The 23,527-nt window shown below is 38.7% G+C and overlaps 1 protein-coding gene across 1 annotated transcript; it reads right to left on the bottom strand.

Moving 5' to 3' along the window:
- Positions 1–21,887: 21,887 nt before the first annotated feature.
- LOC114211412 (glutamate receptor 4-like) lies at positions 21,888–23,317 on the bottom strand. The gene is made up of 2 exons (XM_028105981.2): positions 23,230–23,317; positions 21,888–22,054 (listed from the first exon to the last, which is right to left on the bottom strand). The coding sequence occupies exons 1-2, from the start codon at positions 23,315–23,317 to the stop codon at positions 21,888–21,890; spliced, it is 255 nt and encodes an 84-aa protein (XP_027961782.1).
- Positions 23,318–23,527: the final 210 nt, after the last annotated feature.

The raw sequence follows: 23,527 nt of genomic DNA on the forward strand, positions 1-23,527 counted from the left end.
AGATCAGGGACATGGAGGCTCAGAGGAGTTCAAAGAAACCTGCCTCAGGCCATGATGTCTAGGAAGTGGCAGAAACCATTTTCAAGAGCACTAAACACCAAGCTATAAAACATCTAAGGAATGGCAATATTGTCAGTAAAAAAAAAAAAAAAAAAAAAAAAAAGCAGGTACATTTTTAAGAAAAGGAATTTTGAGTTTAAAGGTCATTTCAAACAGAAATCCATATAATGGAATAGTAAAGTTCCTCTATTTAAATTGCACACATTAAAACTAATGTCATTTAGTCATTATTGGGCACAGATGCAACCAATATTTCCCGTGATATAGAAAATACAACATAGCACCCCACAAGAGAACCACCCTCAAGGAGCTGAGGTGCTGGAGAGATTGCCTGATCACATGATCTTTGAGCCGAAGTCTCTGCCCTAATCAAGGACACTTCAGTTTGTACTTCCCACGCTGATCTGAAGCATATGCCATGGATGTGTATCCTTTCATGGCAACTGAGAAACTGCTCTTCGCTTGTTCTCAGGGGCCACAAACTCAAATGTCTGCAAGGCCTAGATGGGATATAAATACATGGGCAGTACGTCTCAGGGTTTCTGAGACCCAACTAGAGAAAACAGAGCTTATTTAACTGGGGGCCGCTAGTTGGCCCAGTCAACTGTTGCCATTAGGAAATTCTGATTCATTGTAATAAGGGGTTTTGTAGTTTCCCAGAGAGGTCAGAAATCCAAAATTTTATGTACAATCTATTGACTTTTCGGTTGGAAACAAATTAATTTGTTAAAGTTTTGTGGACCAAACAGACATAGTTTGTATCTTTCTTCTTATGTTGCTGACCTTCCTCAGAAATCCTGATTTTGTTTATCGCTAACCGGATACATTTCAGGAATCTCCTTGTTTACGGTTTTAACTCTCACCTACATGCAGGAAATTCCAAAACCCGTATCAATATCCCAGATCTTTCTACAGCTACTTGAATATTCAATTGCATACAGAACAAGAATTTCTAACTCAATTAGCTCCAAAATGAATGCATAAAATTGCTCTGGGCCTTTTATTCCACCTGCATTCCCTCTGCTACTTCTTAGCACAGTTTCCCTCCTCTTAGTCATGATCCCAGAGACCCTCCCCCTTCACCACCTTTAACCACTGGTCTGCTCATCTTGTGCACAGGAGGCTGAGTGAATGATACATAGTATTATTTCAGGGATGACTGGTTACACTAACCCTAAGAGGACTTAAACACTTCATACAATGTATTTTAATGCATTTTATCTGTTTCTAATTAAAAATAGGGTAAGCGTTCCCCCATCCATTTATAATTTAGACTCCTGAAACACAATGAAGTTGATAAACCTTTAAAAAATTCACATAGTTTTTGAGCAACACAATGGGCATTGGACCCAGGCTGAGCTCCAGAGCCTCTGGAAGCTGTCCTTACACTGATGGAAGGAAAGGATGCAAGTGTTTCTCCAGATGGAAAGAGCCGTGCTGTGGCCTCTGAAACTGAGTATAAGTAAAAGAGCACGGGTTGGAGAGTGAGACGCGGACATAGAGAGACATGCCCAGAGATCTTCTGAGAAGAGAGGATGGGACGTCAGTTAAAACTATAGACTCAAGAGAATCCAGAATGGTGAGGGCTGATGACTGATGAGTGAGCCTCTAGTTTGGTTCGTTTTACATTCTTGCGTCTACCCTCTTTATCTTCTCAGCTGATGCTGCGTGCCCATGCCCGAGGGATAGTCCTGACATTCCCCTTTCCATAACACCAGTCCCCTGCCCAAACCTTCCCTGCTGTCAGATTCTTGTCTCAGCTCCTAAAGTCCTGATTTACAAGCCACCCCTTCCCTGCCCCTCTTCCCTCTGTCTCCACTCGGATCCAGGGAGAGACTGTCCTGTGCCATCCCGCCCTCCTGCAGCTTAGCTTGTGCTCACTCCCTTCAACCCTCTTGTATGCCTCTCCTTTTCTTCCTCATTCCTTTTATGACAAGATTAAATTCCACCTCACTAAGGTTACTGTTTATAAGTCTGGTCTCTCCCGATATTCCTTCCTTGGCAATTATGCGATACCCAGTCCCCTCTAATGTAATGCCTACTTATTCCCTGATTTCATATTAAGTTACTTCTGCCTTTCCAGAAGATTATCAGCTTTTTACGGTCCAATATCACATCTAGTATGTCTTTCCAATAATATGTGCAGCACAAAGCAGGAGGCAAGACAGGGGTCAAAAAACATTCAATTAAGGTGACAAGTGGACACTTACAAAGCTGCATATTAACAAGGGCAGAACGACTTGGTAGCAAACATGTACAGATACTGAAGGAATACACAATATGGCAGCGATGAGTAGCTGAGACAATATGGGTGGTGCAGGCTCACAGGCTTGCTTGTTTTAAAAGATTTTCTTTATCTATTTATTTGAGAGACAGAGAGAGCATGCGTGGGGGGAGGGGCAGAGGCAGAGGGAGAGAGAATCCCAAGCAGACTCCCCTGAGCGTGGATCCCAATGCCGGGCTCGATCCCACAACCCTGAGATCATGACCTGGGCTGAAATCAAGAGTCAGATGCTTAACTGATTGAGCCACCCAGACGCCCCAACAGATTCATGGGTTTTGAGTATACCTGGGCTAGACAAAGATTTGGTTTTACTCTTTCCATATAAATTCCAGCATCTAAGTAAATCAATCCAATCTTACTTCATTAATCAATTGAGTCTGGGTAAAAGAGCTCTTTTCTTTAGTCCATTATCTTGGCCCTGTAAGCGTTCGAACTATCCCTCTGACCCATGAGGAGAGAAAAGAGGAAATGCCTTTTGAGGTACATTATACATACACGAATGAAGGCAGGGTTCCAGAGTAATCATAGCATTTGTCCCATTGTGTTGAGATTTTCAGTGGTCATCACTGGACTACGTGCTACTTGGAAGCAAAGAGGCCTCTGTCCCTGGAGTGGAAAACTGCCTGACACACGAGACACACAAAAATTGCTTTTGAAACAGTAGAAGTGAGAAGACTTTAGTGGGTCTAGTGCTGTGCAAAGCAGGGGGTTAGGGGTAGAAATGAGAATGCACTGTTGTTGCTTGGATCAGAATTTTCAGTGGAGAGCTGGGATAGTCCTGTCCAGGGGCAGCATCCTGGCTCTGTCAGTGGTCCAGTGAAGCAGTCCTCAGGAGACACGTGAACTCGGAAGGAGGATGCAGAGCAATTTGTATGGCTGTCCATTCTCATTGGGACGCTCTCTTAGCCTCTACCTCCTGAACGCAATGTGTTTTAATGAGTGATAATCCTTACAATTCTTGACCAGTCACCTACTTGTATGGAAAAGTCCATAAAGAACAGTTTTTCTTTTTTTTATAGTTCCCATGGTTACTAAAACAGAGTCTGCCTTAATCCCTTAAATGGATGCTCAAAATATTGAATTAAAATGCTAATATCTAACCATCAAATAAAAATCCCTCCATTCTCCTAATATAACACTGTATGCTTGCTATACTGGAATTAAAATTAAAAAAAAAATAAAGAAGAGTACACTTATCCTGCTGAGTTGTGAGTAATACATAGGATTGGTGAATCACTATATTGCACACCTGAAACTAAGATAACATTATGCATTAATTACGTTGAAATTAAAATTAAAAAGAAATTAAAATAAAAAAAATCACTGCAGGGGTGCCTAGGTGGCTCAGTTGATTAGGTGTCTGCCTTCAGCTCAGCTTGTGATCCTGGGGTCCTGGGATCAAGCCTAGCATTGGGCTCCCCACTCAGTGGGGAGTCTGCTTCTCCCTCTCCTTATGCTCTTCCCCCCACACCATTCATGCTCTCTCTGTGTGTCTCTCTCTCTCAAATAAATAAATAAAATCTTAAAAAAAAGAAGATCTGGGTAAAGAATGAATCATTGTTCCTAGGTTAATGGTTCAGGCCTATTAAATGGCTAATCAAGTATTTATTGAATTAACTATACGTAAATTCATAAAAAGAAATTTTAAAAAGCACATAAAAATGTTTTAAAAGACTTATTTTGGGGGGTGCCTGGGTGGCTCACTTGGTTAAGGATCTGCTCAGGTCATGATCCCAGGACCCCGGGGTCAGGCTGCCTCCTTAGCAGGAAGTCTGCTTCTCCTTCTCCCTCTGCCCTGCTCCCTGCTCATGTTCTCTCTCTCTTGATCTCTCTCTCAAATAAATAAAATCTTAAAAAAAAAATCCCACCATTCTCAAATCCCTACATTCAATGGGTATCAGCATAGTGCTTTTATGTGCCAGGCATTGAGCCATAAGCCAAGCACTATGGATTTGTTCACAAATAAAATGGCATCTCAGGATTCAGGACGTCACATGCCAGAGGGAGAATGATTATATAACATAACAAACAAGGTAAGCTCAGGATGCCATGGGATCACAGCAGAGTGGAGCCTAAACCAGCCTAAGGTAGCCGGAAAGGACTGACCGATATCTGAGAGCCATCAGCTCACACATGTAGCTACGGTCCTTTATGTGGAATTGAGCTTAATATATGCAATCAGACTTGTAAGTTTCATATTTCAATTGGTAATGAAACATGCTCATAGTGACCAATTGTTCCCCTGACTCTTTCAAATGTACTATGGTAGGTAAATATAATGACTTAATTTAATACCTTTAATTAATTGAAGCTGACATTTTCATTTAAAAATAATCAAAGGGTATAAGCAAAGAGATCAAACACAGCAACTGCTAAGTGGACATGATATTCTGACAACCAGGCCTGTACTGGCTAAAATGTCTACTGATTTCCCTGGATTGTCTGCCCAATTGGACAGAGCAAGGCAAACTCAATACTTAGTGAAAGACCACTACATTATCTTCTATTTAGATATTATTAACCAGAGAAGCATAAATGTATATTTTTTGTAAACATGTAGAAAACTCAGGAAAATAAATTAAAAATGATAATTCTGTACACTAACACCAAAGAAAAATAATCACTAACTACATTTCAGCAGTGTCTCCTTCAAAGTCTTCTATATGTGTGGTTCTCATGAAATTGTAATCACAGACAGCGTATGTTTTTCCCAGTCACCATTCTATGGTACATATGGCCACATACTGAAAGGCTCTAAATCATGTCGTTCTGTAGTTATACCCTCTTCTGCCTCATAGACAGCACACTGGTTTCAGCCCAATGACTTAACAGCACCAGACTCTTACTAACACTAAGTGAAAAATTTCCCTTTGAAATAAAACAAAACATAAAGTGTAAGGGAGGTGAAGACATTGCTGTTTTGAAAATTAAAAAAAAAATAGCAACAGTTGCCTCTGAATAAAATATTCACACGGGTTTCTAATCTGTGATTTTATCACTTCTGTAAAATGAGGCTTATTTCCACAGTCACTTATATTTTCATGACATATAATCATTATCAGATTTTGTGAAAATAACAAGCATCAAATGCTAAGGGCGTGTGTTTATTATATATGCATACAGCAGATTCTAATGTATATGCTGTATGTATATGTAACAAGACAGAAAGTCATTTACAAAGCTGTTCTGAAATACTATATATACATATATACACACATATATACACACACACACTATTCTGAAATATGTATACACACACACATTGTATTCTTATTTTTACAATATTTTACTTTCAAAAAAGAAATAAATTCATAAGTAGTATTGGGCAAAAATATGTACCTGAAAGTTTATTATTCATTACTTTGAAGGCAATGGAAAAAATAATTACCTTACAAAGTATACATGCTATTGTCTCACTATATTTTTTCCTTTGTTAAGCTCTGTGTGTACATCTGTATGCATATATGTTGTCCATATATACATATGTAGTGGCACTTGCACTAATTATTATTCTAGTCTTAAAATTGTTCAACTCACTTTAATTTTTTAGTTTTTATTTTTAATTTTTTAGGTTTATTTATTTTGGTGGGGGGGGAGTAGGGGAAGGGGCAGAGAGAGAGGGAGAGGGAGAATCTCAATCAGATTCCATGCTGAGCACAGAGCCAGGTCAGGACTCGATCCCACACCCCCAAAATCATGACCTGAGTCGAAACCAAGAGTTGGATGCTTAACTAACTGAGCCACCTAGGCACCTCTCAACTCACTTTTTAAAAACCAGTTCTTACTACTCTGCATTATGTGACTGAGGGCAAGTCTCAATTTTAGTAGAAATGGTAATTTGAGCCAACTGAATTAAATAAACCTCTACCAAGAGCAGTAACAAAAGAAGAGCGATAACAAGGGGGGATAGTCTGAAATTTAATCCGGAATGGGATATGCATTGTTCTATCCGCAGCTACACTGATCTTTAAGAAGATTTAATTGCCTTTATACATACCATAAATGATGTTTATTTGTTCATTTTTTTCTTCCCAGAAACACCAGCTCTTTTCCAACTGCCTATTATCATAAAAGACTTGGTTTGCAGTCTGAAAATACATGGTTGAGATGATAAGCTGAGTATTTTTTGCTGGAAGTAACAGTTCTCGATGGAAAATAGTGAGCAGAATTACATACAATAATGGGTTCTACGAACAGCAACTCAAGTAGCAATACAGCATTTCCTGTCTAGGAAATGGTTTCTTAGTGTGTTGGGTGTGGGAAAGGAACTGCGTTTCTCTATATACATGAATGATTAACAGTGCAGCTAGAATTCTTCCTAAGACATAAATACAATGATGTCATAAACTGCTTAAAGTGGTTCTTGCTGTCTTCTGGCCCGGAATAAAAACCACAGTACTCATCCGCATTCACCAGGCAGTCTGCAAGGCTCCTCCCTGCTTCCGCAGAGCTATCTGAACTGCCCCCTCAATCTCCCGCTCTACAGGCCCCTTCACCCCCATCTTTGCCTCCAGTTTCCCACCTCATTACTACCCCTCAGAGATGTCCATACACCTTTACACGTTTTCCTATGATGCTCTTTTGTCCACCTGGAATATTTTGGTCTCTCTTTACAGCATGGCAGGATCTCAAGTGGATTTCACATAATTTCCTGATCTTCCCGCAACACCTTCTGTGCTTGGGAGGATGAAAGGAAAGAGGCAGAGGAAGGGAAAGGGCTAGGGCAAAAACAGGGCAAAAACACCCCATCATTCCTTGACTAGAACTTCCAAATACCTGCACAGAGTCTGGAGGTACACTCCTCCAGGACAAACATGGAACCTACCTTACCACGGCTATCAGCCAGGGCTGGTAGATCTGTGATCCTCCAAACAACTGATGAGCTTTAAAAATCCTTCAGCTAATTCTATCAATTCCTAAGTAAGTCATTATTACAGGTTGAGGACATCTTTTTTTACATCTGACTAGAATACTTTTTTTTTTCCTACTATGACCCTAGCTCTTGTGTAAGAAAAAATAACATAAAGAAAGAAAGGAAAAAAAAAAGCAGAGAAAGTGTCTATGTACAAAGAGAATTCTTGAACTCAGAACTGTTGGCTCAAGTCACACAGAGGACTCTCATAACTGACATTCTGCCTTAAACAGTCTGTCTGGACTTCAAGTAATTCAACCATTTCTCAACTAAATATTACTAAAGTAATGCTTTAATGAGCATTTTCATGACTAGAGATTTTCCTATATTTGTGAATTCAAAATAGTCACAACTTCTATTTTTATTTATTTACTTATTATTTATTTATTTATTTAGGAGAGAGAGAGAGAGAGAGAGAGAGAACACAAGTGGGGAGGGGCAGAGGGAAAAGGAGAGAGAAAATCTTAAGTAGGCTCCAGCTCAGTACAGAGCCCAAACGTGGGGCTCAATCTCACGACCCTGAGGACATGACCTGAGCCAAAACCAAGAGTCAGAGGTTTAACCAACTAGGCCACCCACGTGCCCCAATTCACAATTTTTAAAGTTTTTTTTTTGATAAATTATGACAAATTGATTTTCAAATTATACCAATTTTAAAGGCTCCAGACACATTGAATGATGTAAAACTCTCTTCATCTTTACCACCAAAATTAGCTAATTTATTATGCAAAACTGTACAGCTCACTTTAATTTGACTTTCTTTGATTAAATATATTTTATATTTTGTTTACTATATTTATTTATTCCAATGTGAATTATCTTATATCTTTCATCAATTCTTTTCAATCTGAAAGACATGCTTGCCTTTGTGTGTACATGCATGTATCATCCCTTATCCAATGTGACCATATGAGGTATTTTCATAATATTTGTGTGTGTTTGTGTTGTTTTTGTTTTAATGTGTGCTTGTTTTAATGTTTAAAAAAGTGCAAATGAACTGAAATGAGAATCTTCATGGACAATGTAGATAAACTTGATTAAATAAATTATTTTATGAGAATTTACATTCCAGTGACTACACGTACCAGAAGGTACTAGTTCACGACCTGGCACCATCTTATAACTATCTTGTATCACAGTCTGCTCTTGATTTTACTCATTAATAAGGATAATCATAAAGAAAAGAGTCACACCGAATTTAAAAGTTTATAGCAAACTGAATTAAGATTCAAGATGGTCTTAATGTTTCCAAACAAGGTAAAATTTAAGAGTGTATCTGTAAAATCTTTCATTTAGAATTTTTATTTTTTTTAAAGATTTATTTATTTATTTGAGAGAAAGATAGAGAGAGAGCATGAATGAGGAGAGGCAGAGGGAGAGAAACTCAAGTAGACTCCTCTCTGTGCGTGGAGACCAACTCGGAGCTCTATCTTAGGGCCCTGAGATCATGACCTGAGCCAAAACCAAGAACCAGATGCTTAACCAATTGAACCATCAAGGTGCCCCTTATTTAGGATTTTTAAAAATGCATTACGGAGAGGCTAATTTATAGCAATTCATATGAAAAAAAAGGAAAAAAGCAGAGTGTTAAGTCTTAACTGACCATGACCATGAACATGTTGTAACTAACTAAAACCCAAAGAATTTGGGGCTATACTTTATATGTAGAATGTCTAAATAACTGGAATTAATATTCTCTCTTAGCTCATGTCAGATCATGACCATGAATGCCAAAAATGTAGAGTTTAGTTCTGGACAGATCATAACAGGAGTGTGGAGTTAATTCAGGCCAATATATTTTAATGAAATTATGATAAATCCAGAGGCTATTCAGAATGCTAGAACTTAGATGTTAAAGGTCTAAGAAATAGGAAATGATATTTAGCTCGGGAAAATGTGAAGGGGACATGTGATGAGATTTTTAAAAATGTGAAGGGTTTGAGTCACACAGAAAAGCTAGACTTGTGTTATGTTATTCAGTTCTGGCTAAGAATTAGTTGTTATAAATATTCAAACAAGAAATAAGTTCCTGAGATGCCTGGGTGGCTCAGTCGTGAAGCGTCTGCCTTCGGCTCAGGTCATGATCCCAGGGTCCTGGGACCGAGCCCCGCATCGGGCTCCCTGCTCCGCGGGGAGTCTGCTTCTCCCTCTCCCTCTGCCGCTTCCCCTGCTCGTGTTCTCACTTGCTCTGTCTCTCCAAAATGAATAAATAAAAAATCTTAAAAAAAAAAAAGAAAAGCTCCTCCTTCTCTCCTTTCGTTCCTCTCACAATCCATCAGCAAACAATTATTGAGTAGGGAACAGAAATGTTCCAGGCACTGTGACAGGCCCTCAGGAGCAGAGGTATCATAAGCCATCATCCTTGTTCTCAAGGAACCTGCAGTCTACTGGACCGACAGATCATCTACCCACCTACCCCTCTACCTAGCTACCTACCCACCTGGTATAAATCATTTTCCAAAGCATACACAAAATGCAGAAAGTACGAAACAGGAAATGTGAATATTCAAGCAAAAGCTGACCAACTTCTCTATTGAATGGGACATCAACTAGATTTTTAAATTTATAGCCCCCGTGTCTTTATGCTCCTCTCCTAAAATGATGTGCACAGTCTTACAAGGTATATTTACCTAAAACATGCTTATACCATATTTAATATATGCCTATCATATATTATTTATATCATATATATGATTTCAGGAAAATCAAGGGTATAAAAACAAAGCAAAATGTTTAAATTGGGGAGTAATGTAACTGAACAGTAAAAATGGAATTGAGCTCCCTGGTTATCAGAGGAAAAAGACAAACATTTTGACCTACAAGTTTTCCAGTAAGAAAGGGAGAAGCATGAATGTTTCTCAGAAGAAAAAGAATCTCTTAATTTAAAGCTTTCGAGCAGAGAAGTGGTGAAATGCCTTTCAGTCTTGCCTGGGAAAGACTATGTACATGGTTGAAAATTAGATAATTTAACCAAGGGTAGACTAATTTCCAAGAGGGAGGAATACAGGGTTAGAGCAAGTAGCAAATTGTGAAATTCACTACTGAAGGTACAAGGGAGATCATCAAGGACTGGCAGGAGCAACATTATACACTTGACTCCAGCCTCCTGTTTTCTGGTTTCATGAACTTGAAGAAGTGCAAACAAGCAGTCAGTGTCTGAACAGATGGCATTCTCCTGAGTGTGCTTACTAGTTCACCTGGCTTCCCAAATGGGTTTTCTTCTACTTTGAAAGTGGATTGTATCAGCATTTTCTAGTTATTTTGTCAGCAGACACCACATGGTATAAGCACCTAGAAGTTCCCTTCTACCAGATATGCATTTAACAAAGTGCCATCTGGACAGCACAATGTATGTTAATTTGCACTAACAGTCCCACTTTCCTCCTTATAGGACTTATTTTCTCCCTTACTTAGCTCATCCCATACTTCAATCTAATGGAAACAAGTAGAAAAAAAAAACATGCTTATGATAAGGAAAATATATAACAATTATTTTGGATCTACTACCTCATTGCCTTCAAATCCTCTCCTTGATTTTCTCTAAAATAACATATAAAATAGTCTTAGCTATCCTAAGGATGCCCCAAAGATGAGCATAGGGAAAATTCATCACATGCTGCTCATTCATTTATTCAAAGACATTTATTGACTTACTTTGTGTCAGCATTGGGCAAGGTTATGAAGATGTATCATTTAAGGCAGATGAAGCCCTTGGTTTTGAGAGTTGATCTTCAAGCAGAGAATATAGATGATAAATAAGTAAGCAAGTGGAAATAATAATAATACACTGTGATAAAAGCAAAGATGATCATAGGGGTTGGTAACGCAACACAGACTAGCTAGAATTTGGGAGGGAAAGGGTTTATGCCAGAGAGGTTGGTCAGGAAGGCTTCTCTGATGTGATTTTGATTTGAGTCCTGAAGGTTCAGAAAAAGCCAGTGAAGCAAATAACTGGATTGGGAGATTCCAAAAAAAAAAAAAAAAAAAAAGGGTGGGAGACAGAAGTACAAGACATAGAGAAAAGAAAGGGTTAAAGCATGTTAGAGAACCAGAAAGAAGACCCAGGGGACTCCTGCAGAGTGGAAGACAAAGAGGTGGGCAAGAGGCCGATCATGCAGGAGCACGCTAGACTCAGAATTTTATTCTACAAGAACAAAAACCTTTGGGAGGCTTCAGGTAAGGTAGAGACGGTCTCTGATTTTATGTTCAGAGTAGCTGCACTGGACCAGTATGTCAAGCGGACGGAGAGAAGTAGAGTCGAAGCAGGGGGGTAATTCTGAAATCACGAGAGAAGGACCATTGACTAGAGTAAAATGCTGGGACAGAAACAGAGGAGGGTGAAAATATTTGTAACGTATGTCGATGTCCTTCGGTCGGATGGTGAGTGACACACAGGAAAAAAAAAGGTAGGAAATAAGAGAAGCAAGAAAGCAGGATGATAAAAATATCCAAACTAGTGGCGTGATCACAACGGACTGACAGGAAAGGTGAGGAACAACAAGCCTGAGAACTTGGGAAGAGGGAAAACGCAGACCTCCCGTCCAAGCTCAAATTCAGTCCAGGAAGAGCAGGGGATTTGCACAAATGCATTCACACAAAGCAGCTGTCAAAGAATAACGCACTCAAATATATAGTACTGAGGATAAATAAATAGAAGTTCCTAACAGACATAAGAAAATAAATCCCCAAAGAGTGTTATGAATATAATGTCTAAAATCATAAAGGAACTAGAAAAAATGTGGGATAATATATGTATCCTTTTAAGGCTAGGAATTCCTTTATAAGTGTAACCAAAACCCCAGAAGCTAGAAAGAAAATAACTAACAGATCTGACTCCATAAAAATTTAAAATATCTGTATGATAAAACACATCGCACAGGGAGCTAGAAGCCAAAGGCGCAGTGGAAAAAGAATCTGTAATGTGGACAACAAAGGGTTAACTTATAGTACATAAAGCACCCCTACAAATGAAGAAGAAAATGTTGGCAAAGCAGGAGAACAGAAAAGGGGACACAGATCTTACAAATATAAGAAAATATTCTCAGCCTCATTATTAATAAGAGATATGCAAATGAAAGGAGCAATTAGATGTCATTTCCACCCATCAGGACAAGGGAAGATTCAAGAGACATAATGGCTTAGTGTTGGCAGGTCCTAGAGAAACTATTATTCTCACATTCTGGTGGTTGTAAATTTAAGTAACATTTTGTTTTTGAGGAGAAGAACTTGACAATATGTATTAAAAACAAAAACCCACATTATTTGATAGAGTAAATTTCATTACCAGGAATTAGTCCCACAATAATGTTCACACAGGTACATAAATAGTTCTTCTGCTGTTTTGTTTGTCATATCAAAAATGTGGAAACAACATAAATGTTAATCTAGAGGGTACTGCGTACGTTTATCATAGTAACTGCACGATGACATATTATGTAGCAGTAAAAGAAAATGAGGCAGTTCTTATATACTGATTTGTTATGGTATGTGAGATAAACCATTAATAAAATATAAGCATAGAGTGTTATCATTTTTATTAAATGCTTTTATTTTTAGCTATATATTAGCATTGTATGTTTTTAGTACTCTTTTGTCTCCCTACCTGGCTCTGCACTGTGATTCTCTCTTAAGGGGTAGGATTACAAAATACTTTGGCTTTTTAAGATTGCCGAATTATTTGAAATTTTTACAAGTACATGTTCATTCAAAAAAGACAAAAATAGGAAAAATGGGAAGAACACAAGGGCACAATATATTTGAAATTATTGATGAAAACCTGCTTATTTTAAAAGAAGCATATAAGCAACAAAAGTAAGCCAACACTACCTATGGCTGATTGTGTACTTTCTCCTGTATCTAGAGAAATACAGTCGTTTATTCAAGGGAAGTACTAAATCTCACATTTTCTTTTTTACCATTTATTTCTAAGATAACTTTTTATTTGTGATACAAATACTTTTATTAAGTCAAGGACAAGTGATGGCGTTATAAAGACAGAGCAATTTTGACTCGGGTGATGTTCTTTTAAGAACACAGTCAACACTGTGCTTCTTTGGAACCCAAAAACATGTCAGAGAAAACCTGAAAGAAAATGCCTCAGAGCTAAGCCTATCTTATAGTGAAGCACTTGGGAAAATATGTTTTGAACAGGGTGTTCTGAAATCAAATACTACTCCTATAAAAAGAAATAAAATACGTTGGTTGGCCAACTGATGAAGTAACCGACAGTGTTTGCATAATACTTAAAAGAGTCATTTAATCATTTTTACACCTGGTGGTATTCACGAGGCGGCTTCGGCAGTACAAAGTAATGGGGGTATCATCAATTAGAATGAGAACTCTCTCGTTTCTGTGCCACCCTGCAAACCGCACAGAAGAATCCAGGACGTCCAGTGTGAAATGCGATACGTATCTGCGGGGGTGAATCACAGTTGTTACAGGAAAGAAGTAGCTTTGAGAAAAACATTTCTCTGTTTAAATGAAGAGCTGCCTAGCTGCTCTCACACTGAGCGAGACGGAACTCCGTGGACACTGTGCCTTGTGAGCTGCTACAGTGTGGATGGCACGTAAAACAGGCTTGGTATCTGGTGGCCTGGATGCTGTGCGGTTAGGCAAACCTTCTGTTTCTCCACATCTACAGTGAGGATAATAATCATAAGAGCACCTGCTGCTTAGAGATGTGTTAGACTTGAGGTAACTCCTAGGAGACCCCGGCACATAGTCAGCCCCCTCCTGGAGTCGATACTGTCAGCAAAGGAGGAATGAGCATCAAGGACCAGAAGTCGTCAGCAAAGCCAACTATTAAGAGACAATGAGGACTGAGGAAAAACAATTGGACTTGCAAATTTGTAAGTCACTGATCACCTTCAAGAACACAGTGTTCCAGGAGCGGTGAGAGGGAGGGGGAAGATAAATCGTGATAAAAATAGAAGGAGCTGGTGTGGGATGCATGGAACCTCGGATCAGAAGAGAAGGAATAAAAATAATAGGAGGGCAGTTTGAGAGGCAGAGGACCAAGCCAAGCATTTTTCCAGCCAGGACACACTGATTATTTTCTACATCAAGAGAGGAGCTAATGGAGATGGATTTTATGGAAAGATTTCTGGTTAGTTTCAAGGATAAAATCCAACTGGCTTCTAAAATGATGAAAGTAAGGAATGAAGTACTGTTTGTTTATTTCGAATTTATGTATGGCTCTTTTAAGGCTGTGGTCCTGGGCCTTTTTTTGTGACTGGGATTCACTGTGAAGTTGTCCAAAAGTTCAGACTGTCTCTTTGTAAACGCACACACACGCACACACGCACACGCACACACACGCACACACGCATACACACAGTTTAAGAACAGAAAATTTTGCATTTAATTAAGAGAATTTATCAACCTCTTTAATCCATCCATGAATAAATCCTCTCTCTGAATCATCCACAGATCCCAGATAAAGTTATCCTCTCTTAGGACTTGGAAATACTTTCGCAAAATAGGAATTTAGATTTGTGTATATAAATTAAAACTGGCAATTCAATGAAAGGTCAAAAATATTCCTATTAAGTATCTACAAAATATAGGTGTTCGACACATAAATTGCTTTCTCAAAATATAAACAGAAAATATATCTCTTCCAAAGTTAAGATCAGCTCAGAAATAAATGTTCCATATGACACAGAAAATGTTAACACAACTAAATTTAATTGCATCCTAACTGCATTCTGTATATTTCCCAAACACTTTTCTAATATTCATAAAATTCATGTGCGGCACATGTTTCCCCACATTATCAGATTTAGAAACTGAGGCTCGGAAGTAAGTAACTTACCCACTATCAGGTTGCAAATTCAAGTGCATCTGGTTCAAAAGTCCAAAGAAGACTCTCTCCCCACCTCTAAGTAAAACATAAGAATATTCTAGGCCACTATATACAAAAGAGTATTATTAATATAATCTACATGAGGTTAATAAAGGCTGCTTTTAAAAAAAAATCTGCTCAAGATGCAAAAGAACACACTAAAGAGAAGAAAAGCCTGATGTTAAAGATCAATTATCCTTGCAATTCAATTATTTAAATTCTGCAGGCTTTGACAAGGTTTTTCACTATTTACTTGAAATGCTCCTCACCTCTTGACTCCTGTGAAATTCTCTTGTCTCGTTTTCCTCTGAACTTCCTGACCGCTTGTCCTTCAGTCTCCTATCTCTCCCTGCCCTTCTAAGTAAAGGTATTTTGTAAGATTTTGTCCTCAGCATCTCCTGCTTTTGCTCTCTTGGGTGGTCTCACCAACTCCATGGCTTCAGGCACCACCAAATGCCTGCAAATACACCTGCCCCACCGTATACAGCAGAGCTCCACTCGGGAGTCTCTTCAACCCTCAAAATCTGTACTTCCAACAACCTCACGTCCCCCATTCAGAGCTGCTTCCCCTCCTGGGGGGTCCCGTCCAGTAATGGAAACAGTAACAAGTCGTTTGCCCAGGCCAGAAATCAGAGAACTCATCTTGAATTCTTACCACACTTCCTTTCTCCTCACCCACAAAGACATCCAACCCGTCACTAAGTTCTTTCTTTTTTTTTTTCAAAGATTTATTTATTTGTCAGAGAAAGAGAGAGAGAGAGAGCACACAAGCAGGGGGAGCAGCAGAGGGAGAGGGAGAAGCAGACTCCCCACTGAGCAGGGACCCCGATGTGGGACTCGATCCCCGGACCCTGGGATCATGACCCGAGCTGAAGGCAGACGCTTAACCCACTGAGCCACCCAGGCATCTCCAACGCATCACTGAATTCTGTCAACTGTTCTGTATTCTTGGATCCATGTGCTTTTCTCTCACCTCAGGGCTTCTACTTCTCTTCAAGCATGTATCATCCTAAACTGTATGACTTCAAGACTCCACAGACTTGCCTTTTTCTTCCGTGTTGTCCCCTTCCAATTCATTCTCCTTTCTGCAACCAGCCTATTCTTCGTAAAATATAAATCTGATTATGTCACTCTTGTGTTTTAAGTCATTGATGGGCCCCCTTTTTATTCAGCGGAGTCTCATTCCAGCAGCAACAAGACCTTCTGTGGATCCGCAGACCGTCCCTCCTGGCACACCTCTCTCTCCCCTTGCACCCAATACTACAGCCAGACCAAACTCTCTTCAAGGGCTCAAATACACCTGGCTCCTCCACACCTTAGGGCCACGTCATGTGCGGCTCCCCAGGCCAGGCACGCTCCCTTCCTTCCTCTTTTTCAAATGACTCATCTAGAGCCTTCACACCCAGATCTGCTGACACCTCATCTGGGATGCCAGGCCGTGCCTGGTGCCATTCCTGCGTTCATCTCTGTCCCACACTCTGTTTCTCTGTCTGGGCCCTTTGCCTCACTGCCACTGTACTGACCGACTCGTCTGTCTTCCCCACTGGGCCATCAGCTCCTTAACGGCAGCAACTATCCCTACAGGTTCTCGTACCCTTGTTTCTAGCACAGGGTCTTAAATGCAGTTGCCCTGGGTAAACACTTTAATGAATAAATTGTTACACTCATTACCTAATCTAGTGAATGGATGGAAATGACTTCAGACTTTGCTATATCACTCACTGTCATATGATAAATGAATAAGTTGCCCAGAAATGTCTTGCCCTATTTTCTTCAAAACACTGCAAGTAAATTAGAAAAAAAGATAAATGGCAATTCTTTTTTTCCTTCTTAAGTCCTCTCAATATAGATGTATTTTTCACACCCAATGGACCCCTCACAAAAGAACTTAGAATAGTAGTTAGAAAACCAGAGTTCAAACCCTGGCTTGCAGCTTATTAGCTACCTGGTCTCTGGCAAGTCAAGTGACTCCTTTGAGCTAAAGCTGGCTTAACTACTAAAATAATGATGGTCTTCTCAGAATGTCTCCTTCTCAGACTAGTTTGAGGTCAAATAAAATCATGTATATGAAAGCAGTTTAAAAAGTATGTGTCATCATAAAATGTAAGGTGTGTCGTATTTATTCTTCATTTTAAATTCCCGAACAATAATAAAATTCTGTAAATAAGATCTCTAAGTATTTCCTAATGCCACAAAGTAAAACTTTTCCTATTTGGGAAATAAACAACACTCGGAATAATCTGGTGGAAAAAAACAGTTTTAGGAATTTTTCTAATAGTTTTATGAAAGCTCAATCCTGTGAAAAATTTTAAAATACAGCAATGCAAATTATGCAACATCCTATCCCTTAAGAAAGGGACAAACTATAGGAATATGACTCTTTGTCAATAATCTCATGATAGAAAATTAAGGGGAAAAGAGAAAGATCATCAAAGAATTATTTCAAGTCAACAGAGAATTTTGCTATCAATTCAAAATAAAGAAACCTAATGACAGTCACGTAGGGTTACCTCATTCCTTTCTGTAAAAAATAATCCAAAGTCAAACAGTATTTAATTCTTACATTCTTCTACTAACAACTCTGCAGTTCAAACTATCAGAAATTTATTTCTAGCATGTTTAAAATTATTATATCAGCCCAATGCAAACTCTTAGAATGTCTTTTCAGGGCTTCATGCCCCCAAAATGGAATATTGTACAATTATTTAAATACTGTTGAATTAGAGTGAAGAGATAATATCACTTAACACCCTTAAATTCATTGAATTTTTATTAAGTACCTACTGTATAAGTGGAAATGCTTATAAGAGCTTACAGGATATAGTGTCCCATTTTCAATATATTTAGATTAACTAAATATGTATATTTTATAGATCAACCTACTTTTACAAGTAGCACTCATCCTGGATATTTAGAGTTGTCAAAGAAACTGGCCACAAACAGAACTATTATTTAACTCTAAAAAGAACAACTTTTTCACCCTGATGAGGGTATAATACCTATTCTCCTTGGGATTGTTAACAACTTTCCAATCCACCATTTTTTAAACCACCAAATAGATAGACTTTAGACAGAAAAAAGAGAGTTAAATTAACATATCATTAAAAAAAAAAAGAAGTATTAACCAAATGGTCCTTCTGATCCAAGGTAAAAAGGTTGAAAATATGTCATAAGATTCTTTTATTATTTCACCAAAGTTATAATACAGTACTTGGTCTGTTTTGTTATGCATTTCCTATTGCCCATCTGAAATTTAAGAGTCATCTCAGAAACTGAATATTTGTGGATTACATTGCAAAGGTACTGTCTTACCGAAGGAAGGATTTCTAATGCAAATGGACTAAACTAGTAATTGTAATGGCACAAATATTTTTATCTTTGAAAACATTTGGTGATAGACTACTTTAGAATTTTGGTTATTACTCATGGTCAAATTTAACATACAGCATCTCCAAAACAAAATATCTCCATTCATTAACTACTGAAAATAAGAAAACAGCATGATTTCATATTGTCTCAAATGTTTTGCAAAGGGCATATACAATTTAAAGAGCATATGTGTTTGTAAGGATAGCTAATTTGGGTCAATTGTATGGCATTTTATTAACGAGCACTGCCATATTGAATTTATTTATAAAATATCCATTTTGCTATACCCCATACTTTGGATGAACCACAACAGAAGGAAGGTATACTTTTAATTACATTTTGAAATTTGGATACTTGGGCCATTTATCACCTATTTTTTGTTGAAATAGATCATAGTTTTATATTATCTGTATTTCTTATAATTTCAGTTTTATATTGAGCCAAGTGTGACTTTCCAATAATGTGAACAGTTTAAAAGGAAAGCAGTATTAATATTACACGAGTATTATTAAAGATAAAATAAAACATAAGCCGAAATTATTTTTCCTCCCTTAGGAAGTTGGGATTTATACCAAAAGTGGTAAATTTGAGTTAATCAGGTCTACACTTACATGTGTAAGTCTGCAAACTGTATACACAGAATGTTTAGATTGTCCAAAGTATTCTTAGAGTGCTAAGTTAATTCTGAGGCAGAATAAGCAGCAGGAAATTATATCTGTCCAACAGATGACCAATACTCTTCATTCTTTAATCTGCTTTTCTGTCTTGTGAATGTACACGGTCTGTTTAATGGCCCTTATTCACAGACTGGATCCTGCAGTTTGACAAGGACCCACTGCAGGTAAATCACAATTAAAATAAACCTAGCCAGTCATAGATTATATCTTTATATTTAATATAATATGAAAAATTTTAAAATCCAGTCTGTATTACTCTGAGGAATAAGTTCCATGTTAATTTTCCAGAATACTATTTTTATCCTTTTTGTACCCAAAGGCAGAGAGCTTGACAGATGAGTTTGCCTCATACTTAGTACTTAAATTTCACCTTTAATTGTACTGGAAAATCACACATGTATACGCTCCCAGTCTATTCAACAAACACCAATCCCCTGACCCACGCTCTCTGACAATTGATTTTTCCCCCAAATTCTGTTTAGATTTGCCTTGAGGACATCTGGCACACTCATTTGTCAAAAAAAAAAAAAAAAAAAGTCCTATTCTTCTAGTGAAGAAAATGTTTCTTCCTCATTTACAATTTATGTTTTTATAAAAAATTTTTGAAACATACACAAAATCAATTACTTGTGGTTATGGAAAAATATGATATTGTGAACACTGTATGACATTTGGGTTCAAAATCAGTAGTCTCAAAGTTTACCTAGTTTCAACTTTCTCAATCGTAGCATGTTAAAGAATAACATACCTATATTTCATACCTTCTACGTTTTCATTCTGTGTGCAGCTTCTTGTCAATTTCTCATGTGTACAGGTACTTTACCACTAACACTATATATAATATTTTCATCACATAAATAAAACAATCTCATTAACATTATCCTGAAGGAGATTAACAAATGATATGGAGGAAGAAAAGATCAGCGATCTATAGTTTCTGGAGCTGGAAGTCACAATATAAACTTTACAATACGTAAGAACTTAATTTGTAAAAGCAAGACAACATAAAACTGATATATCTTCCACTTTTAAGAAAGTCAAAATTTAGTAATAAAGATTAATATTTAAATAGTAGTTTACTGTTGACAAAGTACAATCACATATATTTGGATCACGAGTTATTTTTAAACTTAGTAATGTTTTGCTAATATAATTTCAGGAGAGACATGAAAACACTATTTAAAAAATAAACATATTCAGGTACTAAGCAGAATACTTTATATCTAGAACTTGCAATGTTGACACCCCTTTCAAAACTTTAAACACAAAACTAACAGTTGATAAAATCTGCAAAAATAACTATCCACAAAGATAGCTCTAATTCATGTATGTTTCTGCTTAAGAGTCACTCCCGTCTGCTGTAATGTAGACTTTATCACTAAATATAACACATGAATTTTCCTAATTAAATAGTACTCATAGCAACTACAGAATTCCTGCAAAGTAATACAACTGTGGCAGTTTACAAAATGTCAAATGCTTGGACCTCCTTAGGAAACCAAGTTCTCAAACAATGTAGTACTTGGATGCCAAAAATTTAGGAAAAGTGATCGTGTATCTGTTAGATGAGTTAATGGCAAATAAATATGAATTAAAATAATTAAATCAATGACGCAGATATCCTCCAAATATTTAAAAACTCTTTGTTTTCAATATCACTTACTTGTTCAGTGTACTTTCTTGTACTGACAGGACTTTTAAAATACAGTTCAAATTAAACATGTTATTACTGTTATGCAAAATTGTATATAGAAACTGTTCCTATGCCTCTTACATAATCTAGGGCCATTATCTTAAAGATTTTGAACAGTAGCAAATGAGCAGGTAAAGCTGAGGGGATACTTGAAACATGTATTTCAAGAGTGAAAGTGCTCTGTGAACCTTCTACTGACTGGTTACATTTTGGAGAATTTCAGATTAATCTGTCATTGATGATATTTTTACATTAAGTCATGCGGCATCTTGGTGAGGGAGTACGGTGCAACCGTCCCATTACAGCATTAGGGGAGGTCCCCGTCTGGTGTCACTGTGCGGGATGACAGAGCAAGCCGGCTTGGTTTGTGAATTCAGGTGGATTGAGCGCTAACAGGATTCGGCACCAAGGTAAGGATTCATGGAGTTCCAGCCACAGGATACATGCGTTACGTGACAGTAAGAGACACTTACAACCCAGAATACAAGAGCAGGGCAGCCCCAAGTGACATCACCAGATCATCTGCAGCGCCAACCAACCGACTAGAACACACATCCTCCACCCCAGGGCTCCTGGCTGCCTCACTCTTAGCAAGGCTTCCTTCGCCTTCCCCAGTGCGGGAGAGCATGTCTCTTCCTTAAAAGCAGGGCATAGCCTTCCTCAAGTGAAAAGCAAATACGAAGACACAAAGGAACAGAATAAAAAACTAGACGGAGTATAATTTCCACTAACTTGACATTCAAGGTAACAGGAATAGCACCGAAATGTTGCAGGAGAAATCAACTTGAATTATCCAGACAAGAAATGAAAATAAACAAATAAAGAAAGAAAGAAGGAAAGAAAGAGAGAAGGGAGAAAGAAAGACCAGCTGAATATCCCCGAGACTAAATCTTACTATTTTTTTTAACTCCGACTTGCTCTGGAACCAGTCAACTGTGGGAATCTTGCATTTCTTTCGAAAACCACTCTTAAAATAATATAATAAAGGGGAGGAAGGGGACTCTATTGCTTCAATTTAATTCTCTTCTAATTTATCCACAACTTGGGTTTTACTTACAAGCATTTGTCACAGCAAAACTGTTGGCTGTCTCAATGTTGTCCACATGAGGTACCAAATTAAAGGGAGCTTCCGACGCATTGGGGCTGGTGTTATGAAGAAAAATTGCTAATCGAAAAGCCGTGTACTCCTGATCTGTGTTTCGGATGAAGAGACCACCTATTAAAAACAGCAGGAAAAGCACATTCTCGGTGTTTCCTCTTGGAAATGCAATACCCACCCCCAAGCACTGTCAAATCCACTGCCATTCAGCAACACACACAATTAAGAAGCCCTCCCTGCCACATCTTGAGACTGCCCTTTGTCCCTAAGGTGCATGCTTAGTATTTCAGTCTTAAGGACAGCTCAGCGCTTTCCTGTCCCAATCTGTCATGATCACAATGACCTCTGAGACCACTGAGCGTGTTTTCCTTCCTCTCTCTCGCCCTCCCCATGATTCCCAGCACACTGCTACATCAGCCAAGCTCGGGGCATTTCTAAGAGGCATGCAGATGAACAGAAGAGAGGGTTTGCATTAAAATGCAGAAATAAAGGGATGTGGTGACACTAAGGGCCGAGGGGAATCGGAAAGGAGACGTGAACTTTGTTTTCCTGCAGCTCGTGGACTCAGCCTAATTAGCCCCGTTTTGTGCACAGTCCACGAGAAATGATGCAGTGTTGAGGCTGGGCTTAGCTGGAAGAAATTCAATAGCTGCGTCCCATAAAAAGACAGGAGAGAACAGCAAGGAAAGCCACGGATGGGTAGGGTCGCTGGCAGTGGAGTCCAGCGGGAGGAATACGGGCAAAAGACTCAAGAGGAAAACAAAACAAAAGGAGAGAAGGTTTCCGGGAAAGCGATCTAACTTTGGAATCCGTTAACCCGCAGAGAGAAACAGGGGGGTGCGGGTGGAAACGCTTTTTGCCCAGTGTCTTTCTGGAATGGCCAGAAAGCTGAGAAGTCCAGCATGGGAAGAAATGTGTTTAAAATACAGAATAATAATTTTTAAAAACCCCAACAAACTCGACATCCCTTCACGCTCTGGAGAGGGGACTGAGAAGAAATAGCACATTCAGTGTAATCAGACCCCACGGGGGTTGTTTTTTTTCCAACTTATTCCAACCCTACTTAAGCGACTTGAACCAAAGGTGGCAGTGGGAGCACGGACGAGGAGGAACGGGCGGGCAGGGTGTGCACATTCCTACTGAAGCAGCACCGAAATGCAGTTTTCTGCACGGGGGCGAGGGGAAGGGAGCCGCCGAAGGTCTCCCCGAATTGCTCACCCGCAACTCCTTTAACTCACTTTCGGATACCTGCCACAGACACCCACACGCACACCCCACCGGGCAGAGCTTACCTATCTGCACGCTGCTCGGAAAGGCTCCCATGGCGAGTCCCCAGAACCCAGAAAACAACAAGACAATGTGTCTGCAAATAATCCTCATCTTCTTTTCTGCTCTCCCTGGCGCGCGCTCTCTCTCTCTCACTCTTCTAAAGGCTGTTCAGAGAGGCATTGACGACGACGGCGCTAAAATTAAAAACAACAACAAAAAAAAAAAAAAAAGGAAAGAAAAAAAAAAAAAGGAAAGGAGAGAGGTGTGGGTGTTTGGTGATTATGACCGCCCCCCTTCAGCAATCCGCCGCGAGCTGCCAGA

This window comes from Eumetopias jubatus, unplaced genomic scaffold, assembly GCF_037043125.1.
Source record: "Eumetopias jubatus isolate StellerSeaLion01/CBP00866 unplaced genomic scaffold, mEumJub1_p1.0 scaffold_13, whole genome shotgun sequence".
Classification (NCBI taxonomy): Eukaryota; Metazoa; Chordata; class Mammalia; order Carnivora; family Otariidae; genus Eumetopias; species Eumetopias jubatus.

Excerpts from the sequence above, each read along its gene's own strand:
- LOC114211412 (XM_028105981.2), bottom strand. The coding sequence starts at position 23,317 with ATGAGGATTATTTGCAGACACATTGTCTTGTTGTTTTCTGGGTTCTGG. Across the intron at positions 22,055-23,229 it reads TCCGAGCAGCGTGCAGATAG|GTGGTCTCTTCATCCGAAAC; the intron begins GTAAGCTCTGCC and ends TGTTTTTAATAG.